The 22,710-nt window shown below is 36.3% G+C and overlaps 2 protein-coding genes and 1 non-coding gene across 4 annotated transcripts; all 3 read left to right on the plus strand.

Moving 5' to 3' along the window:
* The first annotated feature begins 3,657 nt into the window (after window positions 1–3,657).
* LOC125241195 lies at window positions 3,658–6,961 on the plus strand. Of its 2 annotated transcripts, XM_048149555.1 has the most exons (6): window positions 3,658–3,873; window positions 4,188–4,396; window positions 5,156–5,362; window positions 5,793–5,950; window positions 6,336–6,484; window positions 6,647–6,961. In XM_048149555.1, exons 1-6 carry the CDS (start codon window positions 3,795–3,797, stop codon window positions 6,688–6,690), a joined length of 846 nt encoding a protein of 281 aa, XP_048005512.1. In that variant the 5' UTR covers window positions 3,658–3,794; the 3' UTR covers window positions 6,691–6,961. The 2 variants fall into 2 exon arrangements, with proteins under 2 accessions (XP_048005512.1, XP_048005511.1); XM_048149554.1 differs by having other exon boundaries at window positions 6,336–6,961.
* A 4,552-nt stretch (window positions 6,962–11,513) lies between these two features.
* LOC125241241 (ras-related protein Rab-2A-like) lies at window positions 11,514–20,149 on the plus strand. The gene is made up of 3 exons (XM_048149612.1): window positions 11,514–11,724; window positions 18,295–18,434; window positions 19,464–20,149. Exons 1-2 carry the CDS (start codon window positions 11,617–11,619, stop codon window positions 18,391–18,393), a joined length of 207 nt encoding a protein of 68 aa, XP_048005569.1. The 5' UTR covers window positions 11,514–11,616; the 3' UTR covers window positions 18,394–18,434; window positions 19,464–20,149.
* Window positions 13,040–13,113, plus strand: Trnai-aau. Its single transcript has one exon. It is a non-coding gene; the product is annotated as a tRNA-Ile (tRNA).
* Window positions 20,150–22,710: the final 2,561 nt, after the last annotated feature.

A 22,710-nucleotide genomic window follows, 5' to 3' on the forward strand; every position in this document is an offset into this window, starting at 1 on the left:
CGTCCTCCGGCTGCTTACTGCTGTTCTGTGATCTTGTGTTTCTTATCGTGAACTAAAAGCGTAGGTACCAGTATTTCACAGTTTCGACTACTTGTCGACTTTATGCAAAAGTAAGTACATATCTCCTTTAAATAGGCATTTCAATGATGTATAATTATAATTACTTTAAATTGTACTACAGTCGCCCTAGTTTATTATGATGAAATATTTTAGTTTCAAGTGGCTAACAAAGTATTCTATGTATATGTTTATTCTATTCTATTCTAAGTACCCTTTGCCTTTGTATTAACAGGCGCAATGATGACCTCTGCAAGCCAAGTGACCTTAGCTTCTCATATTCGGCTTGTTATTTTTTTGTTTACGTCATACCTAGGCAGCCTTCGCTAGCATATCCCAAATAATGCCTTTTTGACATTATTTCCATAAATAATGATAAGAAAATATACTTTATCGCGAGTTCTAATAAGATTTCACGCTCCAAAATGCCAGTGAAATAGATTACTACAGTCGATAACGTATTGCTCGATAGCGTATGTCAAAAATGTGACTCATGGTACCGATTTCTATAGGCAGCCGTTACAAACGTAGTCGCTAGCGAGCTAAGTAAAATACCTATCGAAAAGTAATCGCTAGCGTTGAACTCATACTGCCGATTTTTAGTTCCACGAGTGACCGCCGACGGCGCTGTACTATTCTCCATAGAAATCTTTTACGCAGACGCTAGCGAGTATCGACTGCGTAAACTCATGGTAATGATACTGTATTCGTCAAGTAAAAACCTTTTTTTACGTTAAAATTTGATTTAAAGTAGAATAGTAGTAGAAAATTTTTAAGAGTTAGGACATAATTGTAACTTAAGCTGTTATTTTTAGTTCTTACCTCCGAAACTATTAAGTTAGTTGTATCAGTATACCACACTTTTCCTCCCTCGCTAATATACCAATGACTTTTTTCTGAACTTATGTGCGAAATGTCATTTGATATTTGCCAGTCGCTTTTCGGTGAAGGAAAACATCGTGAAGAAACCGGACTAATTCCAATAAGTCCTAGTTACCCTTCGGGTTGGAAAGTCAGATGGCAGTCGCTTTCGTAAAACTAGTGCCTACGCCAAATCTTGGGATTAGTTGTCAAAGTGGACCCCAGGCTCCCATGAGCCGTAGCAAATGCCGGGATAACGCAAGGAGGATGATGAATGGGGATGGGCACGGAACGAAAGCAACTTACTGATTCCTGTGCAAACCAAAGTACCAGCTGCTCCGGAATAAATACTGAAGTTAATATTTTGCCGGTGTACCACAGATTGTAGTAGTAGTAGTAGATGAGGGTGTGAGAAGGCCTTTATGTACAGCTAATTGTATTGTTACCTGTTGTGTGAATGCATTTATACAGCATCGTAATACAATCATGTTCATGAAATACATATTTTACACGTTTATCACATACATTTGTTGTTTCATTTCGTTTTAAAGTCGTATAATTATTCAACGGTACATGACACAGAAGCATATGTACACATATTATGAAAGGTATTTGAATGATCTACAAGATTTTTTAAGAAAAATTTTGTCTAAGATAAATAATTTTCAAGATATGGAGCAATGTATGAAGCAAAAAGTTGGGGGGGGGGGACGATTTTTAAAAAACTAACATTTTTTAGGAGTTCATACCTAGATAATGGTTAAGAATAGAAAAAAAGTTTCTAGATCAAAGTTATAGAGAATTTTATAAGCTTTCAAAGTGTAGTAAATTAAAATTTCGTATGACGCACAGTTTTTGAAATATGAGCAAAAAACCAAAAAATGGGACCTTTTTCATCCCCCCCTCTTCGAGCTCACGTCAGTATGTATGGCTCCTGACTATCCCTAACATCCCGTAGTGAAACTTTCTGCTTTTGGCCATTCCACCTAGACCCCCCTTTTGAGCATTCATTGACTGATCTATCATTAGCATTGTTAGCAAGCCTTTAATGGATATAGCGTGGGTGCGCGGGGCGCCGGGGGATGCCGGCGGCGCGGGGGAGTGCGAGCGACAGGGTGAGGCAGGAACAGAGGGGAGGCCGATGCGTCAAAATACATGAAATAGTGCGAATTTAAAAAACGAAAGTTATTCTAGAAAACTATTAAAAAGTAAGTAAGTGCATGGTCGCAGAAAAAGTATTGTATGCAACGGTGTTTAACTGAGTCAAAAAATACTCCTGGCGTCCTTATTAACAATTTTCGGCTTCGCCTCAAATTATTACTCACGCCACTCGTCTTTTTTGACCTCACTTAAACGCCAGTTGCATAAAATACTATTATTGTGGATTTAACCCCGAAATGACGACAAAAGATATGCTTTCTCATAAGTTTCGCTGAATCACCTATTTGTTTTTGTTTTCTATTGAGCATGATGAAGATATTTCATGATATTGTTACTTTTATTTATTATGTACTGTATTAAAGTATTTTTCTTACACAAGCCATAAATATTTAGGTACTTACAGTCAAAAGCCAAGTAATAAATTAAGTTTCCGACGCAAAAACTTTTGAATTCTAGTAAAACTCTCTTTGTTGAATCAAAAATGTCTTTGTCAAAAATGCATAATAGATAGATTTATATATTTAAAAAAAGGTGTGTATTACACACTTATTCTTCTTATTGCCTACCTACTATATTTTTTTGGCATTATAATGCGCCGCAATTTTGATGTGTCGTTTTACTGTATAAACTGTATAAAGTTATTCTTACTTACGAAATCAAAGCAATGCGAATGAGTAAAACTTAATTATAATATATACGTAGTAATTTATAATGTATATAAGTGGCCAAGAGCAAGTAGGGAAATGATTTTTCCCTGTAATTTTTGGACATACCTAAGATGGTTTACGTTATTTGTAAGTATTTATTACTTGAAAAAAATGTAATGTGCTCTAAACGCCTGTTTCTTTTATCAGGTAGCATGGTGTATTTTTCAGTGCAGGTTTCCATAAATTCATGCCTACATGGATTTTAAATGTTATGTATTAACAATAAATAAATCAATTTTATGTAAAATTGCATTTTATTTAAATCAAGAGATATTTATTATCACTGATAGGAAATAATAGCTCATAATTATTAATGCTTAATAAATGGCTATTTTTTAAGAAAGTAAATTTCCTTACCTAAGCTCTTTCTATTTTAATAGGCCCAAAAATGTGTTACAATTTATTTATTACTATTTTTTTATGTAAAGAACTTCCAAATTTTAAAACATACTGGGCCAAGCTATAGGAACAAAAACAAAAAATACAAAAAGAAACACCCTCGCCGGGGTTCGAACCCAGGACAAATTGGAACAATAAATTGGATTACCTACTACCAAGAACCGCTAGGCTAAACCGGTTGTCTGCTATACATTTAGCGCGCCACTAGTATAAACGAACTTTTCAAGGGGACATATTTCTGTATGGAGTTATCGTTCTTCTCCTAGTGAGTATTATATTCTTTGCTCCATAGTATGATAATATCATCAAGCGATGATTGCCAACATTACGACACAAAAAAAATGCTATCAAATCAAAATGACATCTATTATTAACAGTACTAAAGTCCACTATATTTTGGTAGCAAAAATACATAGATAATAGAGTTTCATATATCCTTAGTCTATGGCCTGACCATAGCCTGACCTACGTGTTTTTTTATAGTCACGTTCATTTAAAGTTCAAAGTAAAGCAATAGGTAGTAAAGTAAAATGGTGTTTACGTGAAAGAATATTAGTATAAACAATTACCTGTTTCAATATCTCGTTTATTTATATGACACATTGAATTATGTCTATGTTACAATCAAATGTTGAGCCTTCATGGCAGTGGGGAACCAACGCCGAATACATCAATGATCCCCTAGCAGGTAATGTTTATATACTTATTTCAATGTAATGGCTTCTAATGAACACAAGTTAAATTATAATCTACTGAAAATATTTCAACTTGTGCTGTCTTAAAGTAGTCACACTACTATGTATATAAATTAAAACCGAAAATAAATTACACATATGAAAGAAAAAGTGACCAAGTCCTCTGGTGCCTGAGGCTGGAGAGGACTTGGTCACTTTTTCTTTCATATGTGTAATTTATTTTCGGTTTTAATCAATGTAATGGCGTTTAATTGTTAGTTACTTTTAACATGGAGGATCTCAACAAGTTTCTTTCTTCATTTTCTAGTGATTTATCACGAGGGCCAGTGGACTTTGAGTAAAGTTTCTCCTTTAAACAACTTACAATACAACAGAGTGAAGCTCAAGCAATATGCGTCTAAAATTCGACTAGCGCTGGTCAGTAGCGTGTCTGCGAAGTCTTCTGTCAACTATGCGGTGCAGTTTGATCAGCAATCTCTATTAAAGTACTGTGAAGATGATGCTGACGCTTTAAAGGTAAGTTTTGGATAATCCAGGCTCAAGTTAATAATGCCTAGCCATAAAATTTTATATCATTCTCACTAAATAAACACCATGCTTTTTTAAACAGTACACCATTGAAAGTGTTGTCTTCATCAACTACTTTTAACACTGCATAGTTTTCAAATGAGAACAAAAACTGCATTTGTATAGGAAGGTGAAATTCAGCTGAACTTACTGTGTATATTTAAAATGTTGCACATTTTACCTATGGTAATCCCAACTTATCCTTCATATTATTAAATTAAAATGGTCATTTTATATTTCACCCAAGGTTTCGGACATGACATTATGTCCGTGGTCACAGGTAGACTGACTGGGAGTTGTATCAACATCTTCTAGCTGTACTTTTCGAACTACCTGCTCTTGATTGTCATTAGTCACTTTTATGCTAGGGTTGCCACTCTGCCTACATACAACACTCATGACATCTGATTGTATGGGCCCAGAAAATTTCTCATGTTTATACTTGCTGATCACTGGATTCCATGAAGATAAAATCCCTTATGAAAATCCCTTGCCCTTCATTTTGATTGAAATTATGTGTATGATGTTTCCTGATTTCAATCGCTTCACATACTTTCCTGCTATAGTAAAGATGTTCAGTTGAAAGGACTGGGATTATGCAGTTCAATCCAGTGGTTTGGTCCTGACTCCAGCAAATGCTCAGCAACCGCAGACTCGCAATTTATCCTTGTTTGTTGTATAATTAAACACAAATAATTAATATTTCAGATAAATATAGAAACAACAACGAACAGTGGCAAGACAAAGATGGCATATACTGGGATCTTGATGTCCTGGGGGGTCAGCAGTGGTCCTGAAGGCACCATTCACTTGCCATACATGCTGGAGCGGGGAGAGAGAAAAATCGCAGAGGTTGTTAAAATCTGCTTACAAAAGATATTTGACTGCAATATAAAACCATTGAGTTTTACACAGGTAATAATATTTTCTTTTGTTATAACCATAAATTAAATATAAGTTTGATGCAACACTGTATTTAACCTTTGCTCTACTGGACAAATAAACTTTGTTGCTTGATGACAAAGGGTGTTTTGACTAGTTAGCCATATAAATATGTTGCAATATTAATGACAAAGTGGGATGTTTCACTTAATCAAGAGTGAACAGGCATCTTCTGGGCGAGCTCACTCGATCGTAGGCCACGTCTTTGCCTTTGGCAGGTCTGTGTCCAAGACTAAGCCTATTTATAAAAAAAAAACACATATTTTGTTTAATCTTAGTTTGCTAAATCTGCTAAAGAGGAAACCCACCAGCATCAGTTTACTGGCAGGGAATGAGATAATCAAGCACAGATTTGTACGCAATAGGTACTCAAATCAAAGAATTTGATCTTCTCTTATTTCAGTCTCAGCTGCTAATGTTTGGCTTCAGTTTTGTGGAGTGCGCATCAGCAAGGGGCACTGACCCTTTTGTCCTGTCCTACACCACTCCAGGAGCAGTTGACATCAAGGACAAACTGGATCTTCGGTTTGAAGTTGGCGACGTACACTACATGTGGAATGCGTAAGTGGTTCCCCCAGTTCCTGTTTATAAAAAAAAAATACCAAATTTTTTTGATCATATTGTGTTCAATTTCTTTTGTGTATTTTGTATACAGAGTGTAACAAAAATGGTGGTGATCCGTTTAAGGGCGTACTCAGTATCGTATTCTTATCAGGAAAAAGTAGAAGAAAATTTTTTTTTCGCTAAAAAAATTTTCATTTTTGTATGAGCCGGGCCGCGCGAATCGGTCGAATCTCCAATACAAAGATAAAAAAAATTTTTGCGAAAATAAATGTTTATCCTATTTTTTCCTGATGAGAATACGATACTGAATACGCCCTTAAAACGGATCACCACCATTTCTGTTACACCCTGTAGATAAATTGTAAATATTTTATTTTTGCAGATTAAAAGATGAGGTGGAGAATGTGTCAGAGCTCATAAGCCAAGTATATCAGATTCTACAAAAACAAATAATGTATACGATACAGTATGACATATCTTTCTTGGACATCTTCAAAATCACACTGCTAAAAGCGGAGGTCAAAAGCAACGGTATTGTTAAAATGAAATCACCTGAAGTGGTGAATTCTGTTTTTAGTGTGTTGAATGAGATCATTTGCAATGAGACTCCGTTAGAGAGCTGATTTCATGTGTGGCATTCCATCACTAAAGGGTCCTAATGATTCTTGCAATACATTTATGTTTGAATTTCAGACGGAGGACCCTGCTGTAATGGAAAAACATATATGATGTGTTGATCATGTTGGTTAGTTATGTATGTGATTGCTCTCAACCGAAAATGTAAGCTAAAAGTCATAAGTCTTAATTTTTGTATTTTTGTGGTTGTACTTTGTCAGTAGAGTTGACATGTGCATAGATTTCCTGTGTGAATGTTTTTGTCCATACAATTAATTATTAAACATACATACATACAATCACGCCTGTATCCCATGAAGGGGTAGGCAGAGCACATGAAACTACTCAAGTTTCAGGGCCACTCTTGGCATATAAGGGGTTGAAAGAAAACGAAACTGTGACATTGCAGTGACAGGTTGCCAGCCTCTCGCCTACGCCACAATTTAACCCATATACCCACAGTCGCCTTCTACGACACCCACGGGAAGAAAGGGGGTGGTGAAATTCTTAACCCGTCACCACACGGGGAATTATTAAATTTATTAATAATTATTGAGAGTGGGCATTAGTGGTTGTAAACAAACACTGAGTCTGAGTTCCTCCTTGTGTGTAAAACTGTACAAGGTCAATCCGAGGCAAGAGTAACATAAGTCCCGATTTTATGGCATGTTCCATTTATTCACGATGCAGGTTCAAGTGAAAATTATCTCTAAATAAGTGTTACTTTCCCGATATATGCATATGCATAGATCCTTTCATTTGCAGCTGTAGTTCAAATAAACACTCAATGAAGTCGTGACTCGTGTTACTTTGACGTGGATTCACCCACAAGTTGATTTACTTACCTGACTTGAATGGAATGAAGATATCTTTCATTGTACAACTGCCACCTTTATTATATACATATATACAATCACTAGAAATATACGCTATTCTATTGGATAATAATTAGATACACACCAAATATATCTTCATTCCATCTGTGTCAGCTCTCGTGAATCAAATTATTTGCCAGTGATCTATTCTAAAATTTCAATTTTATAACCTATTCATTTCGTAGGCTTTTTATGACTAGTATGTATATCTAATCATGACTGAATGTAAATGTGTAGAATTAAAATTAAACAATAAATATACCAACATTGTTTTTTAACATTTACTCTCATGAATTACACCTTACAAATGTGTTTTTGCATATTGTAACCTTACAAAATATTACATCATTACAATGTGCTAAACTTAAAATAACCTATTATGTAATCATGTCTTTCTTTCCTTGCAAGCAGTCCTCTCATTTGATTACATTTTTACCACTCAATGATTCTTAAGAAGATGTTAAAATTTATCTTATTTTATATCAAATTTTTGATTAATGAAAACTGTGTATCAAATTTGGCAATAATTCAAAGCAAGGCATGTAAAAGATTATGTAAATTTAGTCACACCAGATTCTAAATCAATATACACATTACACATAGCTAACAAAAGATTATTTATCTATTGTACAAAATGCTTAATTACACATTGAAACACATGAATACATATTTCATTTAACTCCCCATTGAATAAATAGACCTGCCCAAATAAATTTTAAATATACAGAATTAACTATGATTTTTACATTCATATAAAATTAAAATTTTTGTTATGTAAATAAAATACTATGTTTATTATCACAACAAATAGGATGAAATTCGAATAAAAAAACGGAAGGAAGGTCAGTGAAAGGACACGTTTTTGGTAAATAAATGCGATGTATGTAATGTGAAAAATTAAAAGTAAAATACACACAAAATACATAGCTCCATCCCCTCATGAAGAGTCTAACATTTCACATATAAAATCACAACTAATAACATTCGTATATGTGGTCCATAATGATTCGTAGCTTGCCAAATTGGGGGATAGGGGTACGCAATACTGACTGAGAAATTAGAAATACAAACATAGCAAAAGTAGTGAACATTTTCAGAAAGAGTAAGTCTGGGATGAATACAGCTGGCGTTTACAGATCAACTCATAAAAGCTAGCACGAATGAGTTAAGGTGTCATCTTTAAGTGAAACTATCATCCCTTCTATTCGTAGCAGGTTTAAAATCAATCTGTTTATCAACATTAGTGTTTACCAAGAGCCCATTTCTCGAACGATATTTGACTAATATTATTAGTCCACGAACTGTCATATGGGTTGCAAGGGCAACACACATGTTATTATTAGGGCCACTTGCACCACCCGCTTAACTCAAGTTTAGTGGGCTGTCAAATTCCATAATTATAAAATGGTGGGTTAAACCTCCGTTTTCGGTGGTGCGACCCTAAAGGCCAGTTGCATCAACCGCATTTGACAGACACATCATCGTCACGCGGCAGATGTGTATGGAACTTCCCATACAATAAAATTTAACGAACGCTTTAACGGTGACGGACGGTTTGATGCAACCGGCCCTTAGACTAGGATCTTTCGAGAAATGGGCCCCAAATACCAAGGCCAGGCACTTCGCTTACCCGTGTTGTCATTACTTTTTTCTAAGAATGCTCTACAAATAGTCATAGAGTACACACTTGTCTCGTACTGTAAGTCTTACAATTACTAAGTATTAATTAAGGCCAGTCGCTTTCCGGTCGCCATAGTGGGTTTATTTATCTAGGAAAAATGACTTACAGCTTGGCAAAAAGAGTATAAATAGAGCAAATTTTTTTATCATAGCAACACTTTTCTCTTAAAAAAGTGACTCAAAAGTTGCCACATGCAAAACGATTTACGTAGAGGGTGGCGCCCCTATTATTTTCTTTTCTTTTTGCCATGCTGTGGGTCCACTATGAGACCAGACAGGAGAGACGAGCTAATTTGAGACTTTAATTTTACAATTATTTCTATAAATCGAGTCAACCTTTGTATCGCCAGGTAGTTATAACAATTTTCGGAACCCGTAACGCTAACGAAGTGATTATAGTCGAATAGTTTTGTAAAGCCTACAGTCGGTGTTCCATACAAGTCTAGGAGTTTGTAATTGTGTTTTGGAAGCACCTCTTTTTTTGCAGTTAGAAAAAGTCCTAAGTCAAAAATATGTAACATGCGTTCACAATTGGACTAATATTATCTTTTACTATAAGAGATACGTATAAAAAAGATCATCTTTCCACTGAACTAGTATGGAAAGCAGACTTTAGCCCTAACAAATACGATAATAGTTAAGTTAGCACCCCGAGATTTACAAACCATGTGAATGTTAAGTCATTATCATTCCTTTCACACACTGTATTATGTACTATAAGTATTAGAAGTGCCCGAGTGGCATGCTACAATTTTAAAGTGTCCGGATGCAAGCGAGTTTGCAGCGCTGAAATAAATCTGATACATGATCTGTCCTGCAGTAAATTTCGTACCAATGTTCGTTGCACACAGCTGCGCCATTCCTGTGAACAACATATATAATTAAATAACACAAAGAAAATACAAAAGTATTCAACTTTTCTGGCAAAATTAGAAAACTTATGATTTTGTACAGAATGTTATAATTTGTACATGGAACACTGATTGAGGAATTTTGTTACAGCATACAGCAAACAAAATTTAGCCTTAAAATTATAGTGTTTTCGCTTTTCCTTATAGTTCTTGAGGGAAAATCAATATGAAATCCGCTTAAATTTCTCACGATCAGACACCGACACTCTTATAAGCGGTCCGTCGGGACTGAGCTGTTGCTGTCGTGTTGCCAACAGTAAATAGCGATAACTACTAACTATAGATTGTGTAAATGTTAGTTTTATAAAACAAAAAATAAAGTTATTAATTAATTTTTCCCCTCACTAGCTCGGAAACACGTGTTTTGTCCTTTAATACCAGCGGGTAAAAACGCATTTTATCCACTAGTGGGTAAAGTAATTTGACATTGAATAAAGTCAAATAAACTGCTTTAAAATTGATAAAAGTAGGTGAATCTGGTAATAAAGATGATTTACCACCTGTGGAACTACTGGAAGCAGTGATAAACGCATTTTTTTGCCTTATAGTTTCCTCGCTATAGTGAGGGGAAAAGTTTTGTGTTACACTCGGGTGCAAATGTATTTTACTTCTCGTGTGTTAAAAAACTCGCAAGTTCAGGATTCTATTCTCGAACCACTCGCTTCGCTCGTGGTTCAACTATAGAATCCTTTCGCTTGCTCGTTTTTCAATTCCACACTCGGCGTTAAAATACAACTTTGCCCCCTTGTATAACAAATAACTATTATTGTGCACTACAAAAAAGATGCAATTTACAAAGCCAATTAAGACTAAAATAGCAGACTACAACAGGCGGTCTTATCGCTAGAGAGCGATCTCTTACAGACAACCTTCGGATAGCGAAACGGTGGTAAGAAATAATTTATTGGGCAGTGCAAAAATAAACTACATGAGTATTAAGATTGTAACATAAGAAAATATAAAGTACAGATCACAAAATATAAACTACATAGACTACAATACATGTATTTTATTGGTATAGAAAAATCTTATTAAAACCTCTTTCAAAACCTAATCATACTAAACTGTATACCAACAAAACATCTTGAAGTTAAAAAAAAAAATACACACATTCCATTCTAACGTTTGCCGCGTTACTGTGTTGAAATCCTAATTTATTCATCATTCTCCTTGCGTTATCCCGGTATTTGCCACGTCTCATGGGAGCCTGGGATCCACTTTGACAACTAATCCCAAGATTTGGCGTAGGCACTAGTTTTTACGAAAGCGACTGCCATCTGCCTTCCAACCCGAAGGGTAAACTAGACCTTATTGGAATTAGTCCGGTTTCCTTACGATGTTTTCCTTCACGGAAAAGCGACTGGCAAATATCAAATGACATAATTTCGCACATAAATTCCGAAAAACTTATTGGTGCGAGCCGGGACCTCCGGTACGAAAGTCGCACGTACTTACCGCTAGGCTACCAGCGCTAATCCTAATTTATTAATGTCTCATTTTTCTTCACAGTGATCTGGAATCCCGGCGCGAAGTTAAAAAGGAGGAGGGCGAGGCGTTCGCCCGCGAGCACGGCCTAGTCTTCATGGAGACCTCGGCGAAGACCGCCGCCAACGTAGAGGAGGCCTTCATCAACACCGCCAAAGAGATCTACGAGAAAATCCAGGAGGGAGTCTTTGACATCAACAATGAGGTTAGATTTCCTTAGATATACAAGTACTGTACTTACATCACTGGCACTGAAACTTCGTTAGTAGTTCTTGTGCTCCGCCTACCCCTTTATGGGATACAGCCGATACAGGCGTGATTATATGTATGTAGGTACTGTACTACAGTCTAGTCTTGGAGACCTCAGCGAAGACAATCATGAATGTAGGAGGTTTTCAGTAGTACCGTCAATCTATGAGCAGGTGATTTCCTATTTCCTGGTTAGATTTCCTAAGATATGCGAGTAGTAGGCACTACAGTCTGGTCTTGGAGACCTCAGCGAAGACCGCCGCCAACGTGGAGGAGGCCTTCATCAACACCGCCAAAGAGATCTACAAGAAAATCCAGGAGGGAGTCTTTGACATCAACAATGAGGTTAGTTTTCTAAGACATGGTACCACAGTCTAGTCTTGGAGACCTCAGCGAAGACCGCCGCCAACGTGGAGGAGGCCTTCATCAACACCGCCAAAGAGATCTTCGAGAAAATCCAGGAGGGAGTCTTTGACATCAACAATGAGGTTAGTTTTCCAATGAGGTTAGACATGGTACCACTGCCTCATTTTTAAATTTTTCTTTTTTTGCCAGACTGTAGACTAATTTATGAGAAATTAATTTAAAAAAAAATATATCAACTTGTACTAGTTGTACTGTATGTGTTATTATAATAATCTATTGCTAATCGCAGCTCGAAACTAGAACATCTGCTTATCTATTGTATCACAGTTTCTCACAGAGAACCTCCTATAGAGTGGCAGTCTTGTATATTTGGTTCGCGATACGAGTCACCAGTGTTTGGGGTGCGAGGAGCGGGCGGGGAATGTGTTAAGCGCGCTGTGATTGGCCGTTTCAAGGACGGCGGGCAGTCGCGCCAGATGAAAAGGGACAGAAGTATGACTGTCCCTCTACTGACGCGTAAGTGGCCAATGTAAGTTGACCTATGCCGGCTCTGAATAAATTATAAATATGACTTATTTGTGGAATGTAATGCCGTCTGTTTTTAAATTTGAGCTTCTTGTTACCTTTCCACACCATTTCACACTACAGGTGGACATCTTTAAGGCATCAAAATACCCTTTTCCAATTTTTTTGTGCGAAAAACACGCGCTGCTTTCGGGTCTGTTACTTGGTCGATACTGATCGGGCACGGCGAGCGCCCGCGCTTATATCAGTGCAAATACTAGGAAGGCTGGCCACCGCGAGTCGTCTTGTAATAGATGTCTATAGGGGTTGGTCTGTGCAGTTTCTTTATCGAAGTTTCATCCTTACGTAAGGTGAACGCATATTTCGCCCGCTTTTACATCGGCCCATTAGCTCAGTTGGTTAGAGCGTCGTGCTAATAACGCGAAGGTCGCGGGTTCGATCCCCTCATGGGCCACTCTTCTTTTTGTATTTTTTTTTTCCTTTTCTACACAGAAAATAATTCCGTGTCACGATATAAGTATTGAAAATTATTGGTGTTTTTCATTTATTTGATTATTTTCAAATTATTATTTGTTCTGTTTTTTGTATTGTTATAAGCGTACCTATCTACAAACATTCCGTAATCAGATATTCAAGTTTTGACGTTTAGGATTAATTTGTTATTTATGGTAGTGTTTTTTTATCGTTATTAGCACAGAATCACAGATACGTACGTTTAAACATTTGGTTTCTTTTATAGTTTGTTTTTTGTTTTGACGTACTCTCGCGATCTAGGTTGATCAATATTTAGCCTAGGAACCATCCGGTCTTGCTACTACTGGGAAAATAACTTAATTCTATAACAGTACTTTTTATGTCACCAAAAATTAAGTTTGGTAATTTGAAATAGTTTTTTTAGTTAAGCCACCAAAATTTGTGACAAAAAACGTATAATAGAATAAAAAAAATATTATTTTAATTCACTAAAAATCAGGCGAAAATGGAATCAGGACTTTTGTTTTAAATTCGACTACTTTAATTTATGACCTTTATAACACATTAAGAAACCACCTATTTTTGTGAATGATACTTCGTAGTAGCAAAAAGCGGACTAATTAAATCATGACACAAGCAATAAAAGGACAAGTGAAGTTATGGTTGTTTTGTATATACATTATGTGTTGAAACACTATGAAAACTGAAACCACCCCAAAAACAAGACGGATGTTCAATATTTTACTAGCTCGGAATAACATTCACGGCAAAAATTACATAAGCAAAAAAATTGGAACAGACTTTTCGTTAGGATCATAATAAAGAAGAATAAAAATTAATCCACCTTTAAATGCTCGCCAAGAAGCGCTAAAACCACATACGTACGTACTGAAATAAGTATTTTCATATTCTTCTTACCTACAAACTCTCTACCATTGACGACGTAATTTCCTGCATTATTTCAAAAGTGACTCATGTGTTCAACCGCATTTTCATTACATCATGGTATAATAATATATTTCGTCGCCACTACTATCGCTTAAATAGCTCAGGTTGTACTAGCGTAACGTAAAATGACGGACGGTCCTGATGTCGTGGATTCGATCCCCGGCAGTCAAAATGAGCTTTTTTTGGTTTTTATTTTTATTTTATTTTTCTTTTACCGCCCTTTTACCCCCTTTATTTAAAATATTGTTTTTTTTTTGTTGTATATAACATTTTATTTAATGCTGTGAGTAATTTAGGTACAGTCAAGATATTTAATTCCCTAGCCATTTTTGAATGTTATTAGACACATGTAATGCAATAAGGTCGAAAACTGTATTTCAGTATTAGTATTGATTGAAGGTAACCTAAGGTTCAACATCGTTCCTCCCCGCAACCGCAATACTCTGTCTTAGCTAACCATCGCTAGACGTTATGCCCTTGTAATAAGGATTACAAATGTACAGTGACAGTTGTCCGGTATGACTCATAGATTTATATATTATTAAGCTAGATTGAGTTGTTAGGCCCAAAAGTGTGTCCACGTGAGAGGGTAAAGTTGGGGCTGGTGTCCCTCTCGCACTTATTGCCACTGTCAAAATTATTTGAATGACGTCATCACTGTCATTATTTGGGGATATCAGTCAATATTCAAAGTTACTACCAAATCTACTAATACCGAATGAAAGGTTTTTTTTAATTGCGCAAATCTTTGATTTTATGGCTTCATAATAATGACTTACCAATTCGCTACAAGGTATTAATATCCTTGCCTCGATATAATACAAAAATCATTTAAGAAGTTTATTAACTTAGTTATCATACAGGTAAAAACACTACTACTATAGTAATCTCTTTAACACTGGTCACACGTGCGAGAGGGACACCAGCCCCAACTTTGACCCTCTCATGTGGATACACTTTTACTATCCTAATAAGAACGTTTTTCTGCACCGGTGATAAAGTTCAATTTATTATGGCAAAAAAAGTGTGAGCTCAGTCCCTATTGAAAGTCCATGGTATGACTAAATGAAAAATTGGCTAAATAGTAATCGGAAAACAAGCAAAAAGGGTAGAATATATTTCTATAAGTTATTTCGTTGGATTACATTACAAAATTAATGTATAATACATTATAATACTCGTTGTAATTGTATAGATTTAAATAAATAATTTTATTAGTTCAAATTAATGACCGTCAAGGAACAAAAACTAATTGAGTCGCTATTAGACCGTTTTCACATTATCCGATCCGATAACGGATGTCGGAAGGATATCAATAGATGAATCCAAGATTCCGCCTGTAATGTATGGGATATCGGTCCGACATCCGATATCGGATCGGATAATGCGAAAAAGCACTTAGGTCTACATTTTACACGTTTGAAAACCAAGATTAATTAGAGTCAGTTGTATGGTCGGTATGTAGTGTAAATAAAAAGTCGAAAAGTAGTAGGTTCTTTCTATACTTTTTGCTATGTATTTTATATTTCAATAGGCAGGCTTCTGTACCCATATTACAGTACTTTCAATATGTGCTATCCTATAATTAAATTCGGACACTCGCGTAGACACTTCTAATATTATTTGAATGGCATTACCAACATTAAATCTCCTTTTGAAAATAAATTTTAAAGAATATCCCACTATCAGATCAGAGCCACTGGTATTTAATTTAAAACAAATGCCTATAATAAATAAATCCGATGAACCTTTGGGTTGTCTGCTGTCGAATTTAATTATTTTCATAGAAAATATTTTAATTTGTATCCTTCCAGCTCGAGATTCTTGGAAGCCCTGTAAATTTCTCTTTGTGACAACAAGATATGACATGTCAGGAAATTTACACATACATACATTACATACATTTATTGTAATAAACGTAGTACAAGTGACCAAGATAAAGATGATACAGTAGGGTATTTTTAAAGTTTATGTAATGAAGAAGTAAAATTGCGGCCTTTTTTAGGTATTTCTATTTATGGAATAAATTGGAAATATCTAATACCTACATACTTATTATATATTGGTAGCGGCTCCATTCGTTCAATATTCGTTCGCAATTCATTTTGACATTTAAGTCATTTGAGCATATTATGACAAAAGGTATTTTGATAAAGAGTTTTTAGTGTGTCGCAGTTCCATTTGCAATTTTGATACTTAGGTCTTTATACACTAAGTTGGTTATGGCATGAACGATTTTTTTCCTAAGCAGATAAGAAGTTAACGTTATTAGCATCAACAAGAATGTTATAAATGCAATTTAGACCCAGATTTTTAAAACATTTTTGTTATGAATTGTGCGTCCTTGTATTTAATGTCATTGCAGTAGCTTGTACTCATCAACTTATAATATAAATAAAACATTAAAAAAATGAATTAAAAAAGCTGTAATATCTACATTCTACGTATGCGACGACTGAGATTTGAACCCGTGACCTGTGGCTTGTAAGTCTAACGATAATCGCCGGGGCTATACCTGGCCGTGACATATGGGTCGAAATTAGACTTTGCATAGCTTTCGCGTGTTTGTAACAAGCGTTGCTTCAACGATTCTGAAGAATGGAAGAATACATTTCACAAGATGACGGAGATCTGTCAAATGGTAGAAGAGAAAAACGTGAGATAGATGTATGTACTGACAAGTATATACTCTTTTCGACGACTGTCAAATCGCATGCCTAAAATAAATATGTAATTTTTTAAATTACTTTGGACTTTATTATCGGTGGGAAACGTCTGTTTTTAATCTACCTAAAATATTACTTATGTAGAAATAGGCATGTAATGAGGAGGAACACTCAAAGGATACGACAGATGGCGCCACCCTATTAGTCCGTGAAACGTGAGAGCGAGAAGCTGATAATTATGTTTTTTTCTCTCTCTCTCACATATGAATGACAGTAACATGCCTAGACTCTTGCATAGGCGCCGCCTGGCGGGGTAAAATGTCAGTGTGCCTCCTCATGTGTAATAGAAGAACAGAATAAAAAGCATGCGACACGGCTCATCACCTACTCTCGGCCCAGCTCCACTGGCGTGGTGGTTTGCCATATGGATTCCTAAATGTAAGACACTAAGGTCCAAACCAAACCACGCAAAAAATGTAAATATACCTATTATTAAAGTATTAAATAAAGGTCAAACTTATTGGGTGGATTATCATGCTGTTAATATTGTTAAATAGGGACAGTAAAAGTCAACCTCGTACTATTATCTGTTCCTAATTTGCCCGGTCAAATATTTAGATTTTTTTATTTCCATATAAATATATTGGTGGTTTTTTTATGCTAAATATCTGAAATATTATGTGCTATTCATTTCTGCTTAAAAATATCTGTTGTTATATTTGCTCTAGAGCACGTTAGAAAAAATTCAAAAATTCTATATCATTAAAAAAAATCTTATTTCCCGTCATATATTTAGGTGGCTTCGGGTTGTAAACCTTAAAACTGATTTTTTTTTACATGTGTCCACCATTAAATTACTGTGAGGTATTTTGCTGAAAGAAAACGCTTATTTTTTGGGCGTAGTTTTTTTTAATATCTTCCATTCCAAACTATTGGTGGATTCGAAAATATAGGTTTTTTAAATTGCGATTAAACGCTGTATATGAAAAAAAACTACTGTTGTAGAATTATTTTCAAAAATATCGCACCGTTCTTAGGCTAATTGACGCCACGTCCAGTTCAGTCGGAACCGTAAAATCAGCGTATCACATACAAAATTATGTAGATACGGACGTGACAAAATGTCAATGTTTATTTTTTATAATTTTGGCAACCTTCGTCCCACTCACTACTCATTATAAGAGTAATTTATCCGGACGACATCCGCACTAATATTGTAAATGGGAAAGTGTGTTTGCCTGTTTGTTTGTCCGTCTTTCACGGTAGAACGGAGCTTTTTTATATACCACGTCGGTGGCAAACAGGTATACGGCCCGCCTGATGGAAAGCGGTCACCGTAACCTATGGACGCCCGCAACTCAAGGGGTGTCACGTGCGCGTTGCCGACCGATTAGAAACTTGTACACTCCTTGTAGCTTTTGTCGTGATTTTTTTAAGTGGAGATAGTTGAAGGGATGGAGAGCGACATAGGTTACTATTTGTCTCTTTCTAACGCGAGCGAAGCCGCGGACAAAAGCTAGTAATAAATAATGGAACACGATGTGCAGGCGAACGGCATCAAGATCGGGCCGCAGCACTCGGGCGGCGGCGCGGCGGGCGGCGCGGGCGCGGCGGCGGGCGGCGCGGCGGGCGGCGGCTGCTGTTAGGCGCGCGCCTGCACACACTGAGCCCAGCTGGCACGTCTAAGGTATGTACTGTTTAGGGTTGCAAAAAAAACGGGTTTTTTCTGGCTTGAAAAAAAAAACGGGTTTTTTCTGGCTTGAAAAAAAACGGGTTTTTCTGGCTTTAAAAAAACGGTTTTTTTCTGGAGTGTGTTTTTTTTTCTAAAGATCGAAATATCAAAATTTGCAGAACAGTTAAAACTTGTATACGGTTTTTTAGACTTTATGTTAACTATTAAACAATAGTTATTTGTTATACAAGGGGGCAAAGTTGTATTTTAACGCCGAGTGTGGAATTGAAAAACGAGCAAGTGAAAGGATTCTATAGTTGAACCACGAGCGAAGCGAGTGGTTCGAGAATAGAATCCTGAACTTGCGAGTTTTTTAACACACGAGAAGTAAAATACATTTGCACCCGAGTGTAACACAAAACTTTTCCCCTCACTATAGCGAGGAAACTATAAGGCAAAAAAATGCGTTTATCACTGCTTCCAGTAGTTCCACAGGTGGTAAATCATCTTTATTACCAGATTCACCTACTTTTATCAATTTTAAAGCAGTTTATTTGACTTTATTCAATGTCAAATTACTTTACCCACTAGTGGATAAAATGCGTTTTTACCCGCTGGTATTAAAGGACAAAACACGTGTTTCCGAGCTAGTGAGGGGAAAAATTAATTAATAACTTTATTTTTTGTTTTATAAAACTAACATTTACACAATCTATAGTTAGTAGTTATCGCTATTTACTGTTGGCAACACGACAGCAACAGCTCAGTCCCGACGGACCGCTTCTAAGAGTGTCGGTGTCTGATCGTGAGAAATTTAAGCGGATTTCATATTGATTTTCCCTCAAGAACTATAAGGAAAAGCGAAAACACTATAATTTTAAGGCTAAATTTTGTTTGCTGTATGCTGTAACAAAATTCCTCAATCAGTGTTCCATGTACAAATTATAACATTCTGTACAAAATCATAAGTTTTCTAATTTTGCCAGAAAAGTTGAATACTTTTGTATTTTCTTTGTGTTATTTAATTATATATGTTGTTCACAGGAATGGCGCAGCTGTGTGCAACGAACATTGGTACGAAATTTACTGCAGGACAGATCATGTATCAGATTTATTTCAGCGCTGCAAACTCGCTTGCATCCGGACACTTTAAAATTGTAGCATGCCACTCGGGCACTTCTAATACTTATAGTACATAATACAGTGTGAAAGGAATGATAATGACTTAACATTCACATGGTTTGTAAATCTCGGGGGTGCTAACTTAACTATTATCGTATTTGTTAGGGCTAAAGTCTGCTTTCCATACTAGTTCAGTGGAAAGATGATCTTTTTTATACGTATCTCTTATAGTAAAAGATAATATTAGTCCAATTGTGAACGCATGTTACATATTTTTGACTTAGGACTTTTTCTAACTGCAAAAAAAGAGGTGCTTCCAAAACACAATTACAAACTCCTAGACTTGTATGGAACACCGACTGTAGGCTTTACAAAACTATTCGACTATAATCACTTCGTTAGCGTTACGGGTTCCGAAAATTGTTATAACTACCTGGCGATACAAAGGTTGACTCGATTTATAGAAATAATTGTAAAATTAAAGTCTCAAATTAGCTCGTCTCTCCTGTCTGGTCTCATAGTGGACCCACAGCATGGCAAAAAGAAAAGAAAATAATAGGGGCGCCACCCTCTACGTAAATCGTTTTGCATGTGGCAACTTTTGAGTCACTTTTTAGGGTTCCGTACCTCAAAGAGGAAAAACGGAACCCTTATAGGATCACTCGTGTGTCTGTCTGTCCCTCTGTTACAGCCGATTTCTCCGAAACTACTGGACCGATTTACTTGAAATTTGGTACACATATGTAAACCTGTGGCCCAAAGACGGACATGTAATTTAATTAAATGAAATTTAATCATAGGGGTCACTTTTGGGGGGTAAACTTGAAAATTAAAAATCAAAGTTATTAAAACTATATTGTGTTATATATCAAATGAAAGAGCATTTTATGAGCATTTGAAATATATTTTTTTTTTAATTTTTAATTTTGGTACTTTAGAAGTAATTTAAGAAAATAGACAAAAAATGACCATTCCCCCCTTATCTCCGAAACTACTTAGCGTAAAATTTTCAAAAAAATACACGAGATAGCCCTCTACCTGTAGATTACAGGAAAACCTATTAGAAATCTACAGTCAAGCGTAAGTCGGACTTACGAGAAAAAAACTCAAATTAAGATTTTCACTCACTGACGCTGCAAGCAGTTACTAAACGTCTTAAAATTTTGTAAGCGTGATGGACAGGTAGAAAGAAATTCATTTCTGTCTTTTTCTTTTTAGAAATTGTTCAATTTTTTTTTCATTTGCCAAAATGACTTAAGTTCCTACTAAAAAGGAGGCGCTTAAGACCGTTTGTAAGTGGACTGAGCAAAATTTTGTTCAAATCGGTCCAAAAAAAGGTCTCTGTTGACGAAAACATAGAATTTGTGGCAACGACAGCCCAAATCTGAAGTCCATTTTGCTCTATCTCTTATCGTTTCCGAGATATATACGTAAAGTCTTGAAAGTGCGAAAAGTTAACTTTGCCATCACAGTCGTTCAGGCGCTCATGAGTTCTTTGTATGGAAAAGTCGAAAACCGACTCGCACTTGACCAATGTTCATAGAACGTGTTGTGGTTTTTTACGCGGGTCCGCGACTGACGACGTTCGAATGTTTTGTTCGAAAATGTTTGAGGGTGGTTTTTTTGAAACGTCGCCGGTGGCGGGTGGTTCGACGGGCGAAGGTCACACGCCGCACGCGACGGTCTGTATTCGTTTTGTACAATAGCAACGGACGGCGGGTGGCGTCTTGATATGGAAAATGACTGACTTCACTAAAGATAATGATGAACTCATTGAGGTAATACTAGAGAGGACACTGCGAGCAAAACGTTTGCGCTACAAACATAAGTCCATTGGACTTATGTTTCTGCCTGCACACAAATAAAATGTAAAAATGCCTTCCTGCGCAACAAGATGCTGTTTAAGCCATACGAGAAAATCGAATAAAACTGACGTGTCACATTTCATCGGTTAGTATACACGCTATGTTAATCGATCTTTATTTAAGTAATTATTTCAATGAAGGGACGCGCTCCTCAAACGCGAAGCTATCGCTGCCATTTTGTTGAACGAAATCATAGATTAATCGCATCATAATCGCACAGACTTGACATGTAGGTAATGAAGTATAGTAATTGTGATTATATTCTGTTTGTAATATATAAAAGAGAAATGTTAAATTTATTTCACGTTATACTTATGAATACTACACAGTTCTAACACGAGTTGTAATCGATATTTTCATACAATAATAACCTATGATTTTCTTCAAGGGCAATTAAAGTAGGTATATGAAAAAAATCAATAATGTATTTTTGTTTCACTTAGTAGAACTTAAACATAGCACAATGTATGATAGTGCTAAAATTAAACTACTTACCCCCTTATTCATAAACGTTCACTAAAGTTATCAAGCCGATAAAGTTCGTTTGTCCCTTTCTATCACACCAATACGCCGAAAAGGGACAAACGAACTTTATCGGCTTGATAACTTTAGTGTGCGTTTATGAATAAGGGGGTTAGTATTTTACAAAAAGTATAAAAAAGGTCTACACTAAGAGTGTCGCGTCTAGGTGGTCATTGGTCAAGTCTTACTCTATGACACGGTACCTCCCCACGCATGCGCCGCGCGCTGCCGGCCGGAGCACAGACTTTGTTTGGGGTGTAATTTCTAGTATGTTAGTACATAGTAATTCAATGGATGAATTGTACTTCTGTGAACTGTTTTCGATATACTTAATCGAATATATGATGTTAATTTTTCTTTACTACAATGAAAGTGTTTGAGTACCAAGTTAAAAATTTTACTTTCTTTTTGCCGGTTTCATACAAAAATATCGTTTGACTGTCTCTTTTTTTGGGTAATATCAATATTTATATGGAAACGGATTAAGTCGCGTATAATCTTCTTCCTCTAAGAATTACAATGTAAGTATTTTTACATTCATTTTGATCAGAGCACAACACAACAGTTCAAAAATCAGTCTACCAGAGCTTCTGAGTTCCGTCGCCGACGACGGATGACCAAGGGTCAGAAAACCCACGCACCCGCGACCGACAGCGTGTGGCACAGCGGCACATGCGGCTCACATCCAAACATTCCAAACGCCGCCGGGCGCGTGTGACGGGCCAGAGAAACCAGGGCCTTAGGGCTAGGTGATTATCGCCGCGCCGCAGAGGACGCGCTGA

The sequence above is a fragment of the Leguminivora glycinivorella genome, chromosome Z (genome assembly GCF_023078275.1).
Source record: "Leguminivora glycinivorella isolate SPB_JAAS2020 chromosome Z, LegGlyc_1.1, whole genome shotgun sequence".
In the NCBI taxonomy this organism is placed as follows: domain Eukaryota; kingdom Metazoa; phylum Arthropoda; class Insecta; order Lepidoptera; family Tortricidae; genus Leguminivora; species Leguminivora glycinivorella.

Excerpts from the sequence above, each read along its gene's own strand:
- LOC125241195 (XM_048149554.1), top strand. The coding sequence starts at position 3,795 with ATGTCTATGTTACAATCAAATGTTGAGCCTTCATGGCAGTGGGGAACC. Across the intron at positions 4,397-5,155 it reads ATGATGCTGACGCTTTAAAG|ATAAATATAGAAACAACAAC; the intron begins GTAAGTTTTGGA and ends TTAATATTTCAG. Across the intron at positions 5,363-5,792 it reads AACCATTGAGTTTTACACAG|TCTCAGCTGCTAATGTTTGG; the intron begins GTAATAATATTT and ends CTCTTATTTCAG.
- LOC125241241 (XM_048149612.1), top strand. The coding sequence starts at position 11,617 with ATGGAGACCTCGGCGAAGACCGCCGCCAACGTAGAGGAGGCCTTCATC. Across the intron at positions 11,725-18,294 it reads TCTTTGACATCAACAATGAG|GCGAACGGCATCAAGATCGG; the intron begins GTTAGATTTCCT and ends CACGATGTGCAG.